Below are 8,920 nucleotides of genomic sequence, written 5' to 3'. Positions count from 1 at the left end.
CTGCTGTAAAGTTGGGCATTTTCATATGGGATTGATTCACTTCTGGAGATATGTGAGTCAACCCTCACATTATAATTAACTAAAACTAATACTGAAACTGATAAAAACTGAACTGAAACAAGTAAACTTACTCAACTAACTGAAACTAAACTGAACTGAAAACCAAACCAAAAGAAAACCAAATAAAAAAATAATAATAATGAAAATTACAAATCTATAAATCTGCTACAGAGCAGAAGGTCAGATAATGAGGATTTGATATGACACTTCTCTCTTCCTGCAGGAAATCGAGGAGTTCAGTTTCGTCACCCAGCTGGCCGGCATCACCGACCACCTGTCTGTGGCCATGCGGTTGGCTGTTTCCACCGGCGAAGAGGAGCCTTAGATTGACCACCTGAGCTTTTTTTAAAATACTGCCATGGAGGAATGACAGGCAGCCAGGAAGACGAAGAGATTACAGATACGGAGCTGCTTGAGAGAGACAAAATGTCCTGCAAGAGGATTGAAGGGACGGAGAGAATGGACGAGTGAATCACCGCAGGAGCGCTCGGTGGATGAATGGATACGAAGAGGAGTGATATGAAAGAGAAAGACACTGGAGGGGAAAAGATAAGCAGGGGAATTCAGTTTAGAAAGCCAGAAAGGTAGTCATCTTCCTGGGTAAACCACCCACATACACACACACACACACACACACACACACTATAAATACAGTACCACACACAAACACAACTGATCGACATTTTGACTGTTGAATATCGCCTGGCCTCTCCACTCTTCTCCTCCCTGTTGAACTAATCCAGAGGGTTTTATTTACAGTGAATTGTTTCATGTAGCCGATTTACACACACTCCTTTTATTGGATCTGTTTTAGCTGTAGTATGAGTATGATATTTTTTTTATGATTCTACCTTCAGGGACAGTTGGATCCTTATTCTTTAGTGTGTAAAAGAAAAACACATAATTTAAGTGATGAGAGTGAAGCATACAGCTACTGACTGGCCTTTACACTGACCGTCTGTGTCCTTGTGTTGTACTCCTTTCCTGAAAGGCTATTGGTCAGTTCACCTTACTACTCCCACGTCAGTCCCAGGAACCTCAACAAGTGTCTTTTTTTCTAAAAAAAAAAGTATCTTTCTAAAAGAAGAAAAATGATATGATACAAAATTTCTATTGTCGCCACACCACTTTTTATAGGGAGTTTAAATGCCTGTTTAATACTATATGGTATGTTTCTAATATGAGGTATTGCATAAAGGGACATGAAACTGGAGAAAAGTTGTTTGATGCATTGCTTATAGCATGTTCTTCAGCCATGACTGGTGGAAGTTAGATAGGACTTTTTTTTGGTGTAGTAGTGGGAACTGAGGTTTTGCTGATGCATGATGGGAAACGGTGTCAGTTTACAACATTAATATAGCGTCTTGATACACTTGCTTGCTTGAGTCGGCTGCTTGACGCGTCAAGAAGCATTCTGCCCTGGAAACACACACTTAACTGTATGCCAGTGTGACATTTGTGCATGTGAGACTCCACCCTGCTGGTGACACACACAACGGTATGCACAGAAACATACTGAGGATTGACACAAAGCAGGCACACAGCTGTACACATCATGTACAGAGGGACTTCAGGTGATGTAACATACCCTCTTGCGGCCATATTGGAGGTCCTCTAGTGACAACATGTGACTTGGCTATCTTTGAGAACGTAGATATCGTCACTGTAGCTTTCTGGTTAGCGAGCAGCCACTGTCTTGTAAGCACGTCTGATTTGTGCACTAGCTAGAATTCAGTATACAGCCCAGTTTTTGGTTGGAGCACAGCCAGTTGTCTAACGAATCACCATGATAACAGCCATATTGTGACGCAACTGCAAAACCTCACAATACAGAAACATTTTGAAGCTCTACGGGCTACACACATCCTGTACAATATGCCAAGTATACACCATCACAGTTTATAATGTTTGAAAGGTCCCAAAGATTAAGACAGTCCATCCACAGATATATAGACTTCAAGTAGTGCAAAGGCTAATGAGTCCAAACCATCCACATACAAAAATGAAGCCAAAATATCCTGGATATGGCCGCTGCCATCTTTCACCACTCAGAGTCTTAAAATGACAGAAACCATCTTTGGGAAAAAATGATTTGATATTGAAATACTTAGAAAATGTATTTAGATTTTTTTGTTTGGCCCCTCTGCTAACATGGAGGCAGCAAGCTTTATGACCTATACTGCAGCCAGCCACCAGGGGGCGATATAGATAATTTGGCTTCACTTTTGAAGAGCTGTCATGTCGTCAATCTTTATGTTGATGGTCCAAACATACAGCATGCCAATTACACAAATACATATGGTAGTGTAATGCTAAAGTGCAACTCAACTTGAGGTGTGTTCAGACTGATAGAAAAACCAACTTTGCTCTGGGCGATGCAAATGAGTCAAAAAGCTCCGGCCCAAATGTCTCAATTTAAAGGTCCAGTGTATAATCACCTGAAAATAAGAATTGTTTTTTTGTCACTTTAGAATAAACCGTTTTTATCTACAGAGGGAGCGGGTCCTCTTCTACGGAGTCTGCCATGTTGAACTTCTATGTTTCTACAGTAGCCTAGAATGGACAAACACTGGCTGTAGATGGGGGGATTCACAGTCGCTAGTTTCACAGCCACTGTAGTTCCACTTTCACACTGGTCCTTTAAGTGAAACCTTTGCAAGGCAATACAACTCCAACTCATGAACAAACAGAGCTAAAAGGAGATGGGTGTGTAAAAATAATGCAGTTGAAGTTTTCAGTCATATCTTAGCTAGCTATAGCTAACGTCTGTACAGTCCCTAGATTTGCTGTTTGAAGCAACTAAACACAAAATGCACAAACAGTCCAGCCCTCAAATTCGCACAAATAGTGCAAGGCAAAAATTTGCTTGACATTCAGTCCGAACACACCATCAGGGTTTGGGTTAGGCTCACCGTCTGTTGACACATTGCGTCTGCTGGTGCTTGGATAACAATGTACTGCAGATGCACACCAATGCAGACATTAGGACCTTTGGAATATTTTCACTCATAATTATTCTATCATAGTTTAGCATTCACATTCAACTCTCAATCTCTAACAGGCCCACACAGACCATGGTGTCAAACAGGAGCTGGAACTTTGTAAAGAGCAGTGTTGAGTCAGTGTAGTTGTTGAGAGACTTGTTGATACTAAGTCTCCTTGTGTCCCCTGTAGCCCTGTTGGCCATGCTGTCCCCTGTGAACTTGTGCTATGTTGAGTGATAGGCTAGTACCATTACCTCAAACTCTGGAAAATACAATGGAAGCAGGCCTAAACCTACAGTAAAACAATGAATTTAACGTTTGCTAACAGGTGCCACCATTCACCGAGTGTATTGAACTGAGCAAGGGTGTCTTCTATTACTTATGAATTCAACTTTTAATTTGTAAGAAGGAGACAGTGTTATTTTTTTCTTTCAAGGGTAATGGTGGCTATTGCTCTGATCGGGCCCGAAAAATCAGGCCATAACATTCTGTGTAAGCCTGAACCGAGCCTGAACCGAGCCTGAACCGCGAAAGCAGTTTTGGGCCTAAGCCGAATAAATAATTTAAACTACATTGTGCATACAATATAGTTCAAATTATTATCAAAACTAATAACAAATGCACTCATCAATAACAGTTGCATGCATTATTAATAAAATATTAAATATATACATATATTTTCTAATCTAATTCTGTACGAGCCCGACCTACGGCCGCAGTTTTGAGCCCGAAAATCAAAGCTTTAATAGTGGCCTCCCTAACACTCAACACTATATATGCTGCTATGTGTTAGCAGGAAACTCCAGATCAATGATCTACTGTACTGGGAACACATGTTGTCATCAGTCAACATGGGACAACTACCAAAATCATGCTGTATATTTCTGTTACTGGTGTGTGTAAAAAAAAAAAACCCTAATGTAGAAGCCTGTTTCTCTGAATAAAACATGTATTACTGTAACAGTGTAGGTTTTCAGATACTGTTTGAGATCCATGGTCTGCATGGTGAACAATGTTTACAACAGTTTTTGGACCTGCCTGCCTGTTTCTTGGCACTAGAGAGGAGCTTTGCAAGTTTCACTTTCAACACAGATGTGTGTATGTGTGTACGTTTGGGCAGCTCATCGCTATATTTTCTCAATACAACTGGTGTTTCTCTGAGCACACTGTGGTGAAAAGTAACACAGGATGGACACAGTGCAGTACTGTGTAGATGTGTGTGTGTGGGTGTGTGTGGGTGTGTGTGGGTGGTATGTGTGAGTGAATCCAAGAAGCATACTGGTTGTTGTGTTATGTATGTTCAACTGTCATTTTTACATACAGTACGAGTCCACAGGTCACCTGACTGCTCTGACACTCTCTATGTCTCTTTATGACTCACATTATTATGATTATTATGTCTAATATATTCTTCTTATTACTGAGGTTTGTATCTGTGCTTTCTTTTTCAATTCAAGCTCCACCATGTTTAGTTTTTTGTTTTTTGTTTTTCTTCTTAGATTGAGTCTGTGTCAGGTTCTTTTGCGAATCACCACTCCTCTGGTTAGGGTGAACTTCAAATGAGATCAAATGCTAGAATATGTTATTTACTTGGTAAATAGTCATGTAAATACACTATAGGTCTATAGTGAGTTACAGAAAGGCGCCACAGTTTCCCTGAGAATCATCTCTTAGGGTGAAATGGTTTTGGTTGTAGCCGATGTAAACATTTATTTGATCACCTTTACTTTTCAACTGTCCTGTTCTGTGACACAACACCTGAATACTGCCAGACAATTTATCGATAAGTGTGGAGAGAGTGGGACTTATGTAATGCTCTAATCTTCATGATGATACCACACTTTAGTATTGTTTTAGAAAGCTGGAGGTCATCCATTTTATAATTTAAAGTGTATTTTGTTTTGCTAATTGTTCTGTGTTTATATTTTTGTATATTTTTATGAATAACAAAAAGTCTGAAGAAAGTGGGGGGCAAAGAAGATGACTGGTTGATTAAAGGTGAGGGTGTTTGTGTGTATACAAGAAGGCTATGTGGTGGGACTTTGACAAGTCACTTTAGGTGCTCATTAAATTAATTATTGGAGGAAATTTGAGCTCAACAGATGGAAAGCAATGTTCTTCACAATTTCTAAGAGAAAACAAATAGATAAAAACTGTATTTCTCACTTTTTTGGCCACTCAGAGGCAGTTCTGGTTTAGAAAAATATCCAGGTCCAAATGCTCCAATACGATCACCAGCTAGTCTGTTTTTTGAGTTTCTTCACTGAAAACAGCTGCCTGCTAAAACTAAACTGGAACTTAACTGATGAGAGCAGTGAGACTGTAGCAAACAGTACCATTTTGGGCCAAAACAATGTGCTGAAAGACGCTAAAACGCTATGTAGAACTGAGGGGTACTGCAGAGTCAAATAATTCCTTGTGGGTTCATTGATAGGAGCCACCCTTTTCACTTTACACATAGTACTTTTATCCAACCTTCATAAAAAAATATTGATAAGTGCAGCTTTATAGAAATACAAACTATGTAAAATCAGTGCAGGATTACTTCCTCACTGAACAAATTGGGGTGCTGCTCAGCAGCAGTTCGCTCAGTGCTGCCACTGGTGACTGGAAGCTATTTTACAGTAACACTACTGATCAAAACAGCTGCTTATTTATGTACTTTTAGCATGATATGAAGGACATCTCTCACTGTCTAAGTAAATTGTATTTTTTGTTACTTTACACTTACTACTGTCAATTTGCCTCATTTTTTAATGTTAGCAGTTGCCTACCACCATAACAAATTTTACAAGCACCTGAGTGACTGAAATCCAACCCCAAGTAACCAGTCATAGCCTCTGAATTATTTCTAGGCCCTCTGTGGAGCTACACACTCACCACACAGACCCCCTGCACTGCCAGCACCATGAGCAAACACAGCTCAGGCTGACCTGAAGGAGTCCAGCAGGGAAGACCTGCTGTGGAGTTGGATATCACACCCCAACCAGGGCTCCTCTTTTCAAATCATTGTCAGAACATACAGAGTCACTATGGAATGGACAATTAGATTGTCCTGATGGTCATCAAACTTGTCATGTGCCGAGAACGAAGACACCAAAATAATCTATGTATCCCCTGTGCTGAATGCAAACAAATATTATGTTGAGTGATAATCAGGACTAAAGAGGAATAGAATGTGTGTATCAAACATGAGCACTCGCATGTATTTACTCTAACAGGTCACCCTTGCTTTTCTGGATAATTCACAATGGATTTCAGCTAAAACTCAACCAGGGCTCAGGCATTATTTTAGTGTCTATAATCTAAAGCTAACCAATTGGTCAATTGCTGACAAATGTCTGTTTCGAGAATTCCTGAAATAACTGTAGTATTTTGTAACATTTCCGATCACCAGTCACTGTGCCCCATGTGTCCACATCAAGTTCAGGACAGGATTATTCAGCAGTTGGCCGGGGTGCAGCAGGTTCGAGATGAGCTGTAAGCTTTTGTAGCCGCATGTACTGTAATAATGCTTCAGGCTTGTAGTCTCAGTAGAAGTGATGCCTCACTTTGCGATCCTTTTTCTGGTTTGATTTTCTATCATTTTTCTTAAATATTAATGTTTTTTTAATTGATTTATGTCTTTGGATGGGGGCTGTTTCTCGATGGGGTCATCTTGCTTGGTCTCTGTAATGTGGCTGGGGGATCAATAGCTTTTCTCTTTCTAAGCTTCATCAACAAACTGCTTATTTTCTTCTGCTTTTTTAAAAAAGAAACAAAGGAGTTTTCCCTCTTTATCTGTGTCTCTGTGTCGTTATTTGAGGTCTCAGCATTTATTCTTGTATGGAAATAACTAGTCAGTGTAACAACCATAGTGACGTTAAGAATAGTACAACTGACTTGTGGTCAGTGGAAGCACGTGGTTGACCCTAAGTTTCACTATAGAGTGGGCTGTTCATTTTTAAGTTCATTTCCTTTTTTCTCCCAACATGAAATGCAATCACAATATGTGTGAATATCACTGGGGTCTATGGCACTCAAGTGAGGCTGGTATTTAAATACCACAGTGGGGTAAGAGCGCAAAGAAACTGTTTGTTAGTCTTAAAGGACAAAGTAAGAAGAAGTGAAAAAAGCTTTTTAAGAGTGCTTCTGCTTTTGATTAACAGAGGGAGAAATCTAGTGCAAAAGATTTACATACTGTATTCTGTCAAGTGTGGAAAAACTCCCCCTAACTCATATCAGTCATATATGACTAACACAAAACTATTAAACTGGAAAAGTGTCAAAGGGCATTGTTTGTCCCAAATAATTCCGAGTACAGTTAAAGAACATTTAAACTGTGAACCCTTTGGTTCTCCAGTGCTAGTACGTACAGCCAGAAAGCATCTCAACAAAGCTTCTTGGTCAACATGAGCAAATGGTCAAATAAATGTGTGTAATCTCAAAGGAGTCGCTCATAGCAACACACCCAGAAAGAATCATCACTCAAGCTTTTAGTCTGTGGATCGCAACCTTTTTCCTTAAGGGACCCATTTTCTGTCATTGAGTAAACTGACCAAGTGAGATATTTGATGGATATTTCATATTATATTTAATGTATCATATACAGTAGAGAACAACTAATAAACCAAACAACAAACCCAAACAGTGAACACAGTAACTGCAGGAAGTTTGTGTAAAAGGTGATTCTGAGGATTTTTTAGCCAATTATTTTCTGTGAATATTACAACAGAGAGGAGTTTTTTAGGGAAAAATTATTTTTTTTATTTTTAGGGAACTTTTTATACTATTTTTATACAATTCTCTATCCGTAGTATGTATCTTTTATTTAACAATCACTCATACTTTATTAGGCCTGTTGGTAAGAAACTTGCGATATGTATCACAATATAGGGGTTACAATTCAATATTATGTGATATATTGTGTTTTGTTTTTTTTTTTGGCCTTTTATTGCCTTTAATTGACAGTGACAGCTGGAGATAGACAGGAAAGGGGTGTAGAGAGAGGGGATGACACGCAGCAAAGGGCTACATGTTGGACTCGAACCCTGGTCCGCTGCAGGACTCGGTCCATGTTTACCAGCTCTACCAAGTGAGCTAACCGGGCGCCCAAAATATTGTGATTTTTAAAATTAAAATTTGAGAAAAACTGTCAAAGAACACACCAGCACATTTTTTTTTAAAAGGTTTATGTTATTTTATGCAACCAGAATAGTGGGATCTGCATTTGTATAGAACACAGTTGCTGTAACATCCAACATCACAGCCCTTAGTTTGTTTACAGCACTGCTGTCCAGCCATTTTTAGGAATCTTTTTTGATCTTTTCTTACAACCCTATACTTCACAGGCTTCCTTTTTGACAAAGCAAAAAGGTCTTAAAACCTACTGTACTCTACCTGCCCAGCACCAAACAGTAGAAAGACAAAGTTAGCAACTAGTGAAATTAGTGGTGAACAGAGTGGAACATTTAGCAGCTAAAGAGTCTGGCCAGAAACACCTCAAATAAATGCTAATGTTGTTTTGTGTGGGCTGGATGTGTAAATGGGCTGTAACTGTTTGCCAACACATACGGTGATAATATGATGTTTTTAGCTTGTTTCGCTGTCCCCACATGGACAAAAAGAAATAATTAAAGCTGCTTTAAAGCTGCACTAATACATATTTCTATATGAACAATGGGTCAAAAGACTATGTGTAAAGTGAAAAGGGGCACTTGAATCAACAGAATTATCATCTGACTCTGTAGTTCTCACCTCTACGGAGGGTTTGAGTGTCTTTCAGCTAATTGTTTTGGTTTTATGGCCTGCAACTGTACTGTTTCTATTCAGTCTGAGCACTCTCATCAGCAACAAAACTATCTCACTGTACTCTACCTGCCTAGCACCAAACAATA

The 8,920-nt window shown here is 39.3% G+C and overlaps 1 protein-coding gene across 1 annotated transcript in view; it reads left to right on the top strand.

The window, feature by feature from the left end:
• The window catches only part of smpd3 (sphingomyelin phosphodiesterase 3), a 35,540-nt gene extending 35,154 nt beyond the window's left edge, over positions 1-386 (top strand). Inside the window, exon 9 of the mRNA XM_035664294.1 lies at positions 284-386. Coding sequence (XP_035520187.1) covers positions 284-385 — 102 coding nt within the window. The 3' untranslated portion in view covers position 386. The remainder of the gene's footprint in view (positions 1-283) is intronic.
• Positions 387-8,920: the final 8,534 nt, after the last annotated feature.

The sequence above is a fragment of the Morone saxatilis genome, unplaced genomic scaffold, assembly GCF_004916995.1.
Source record: "Morone saxatilis isolate NCDOM2014 unplaced genomic scaffold, NCSU_SB_2.0 Contig2, whole genome shotgun sequence".
Lineage (NCBI taxonomy): Eukaryota > Metazoa > Chordata > Actinopteri > Moronidae > Morone > Morone saxatilis.
The sequence above is the reverse complement of the archived record's forward strand: the minus strand, read 5'-3'. Positions and strand labels throughout refer to the sequence as shown.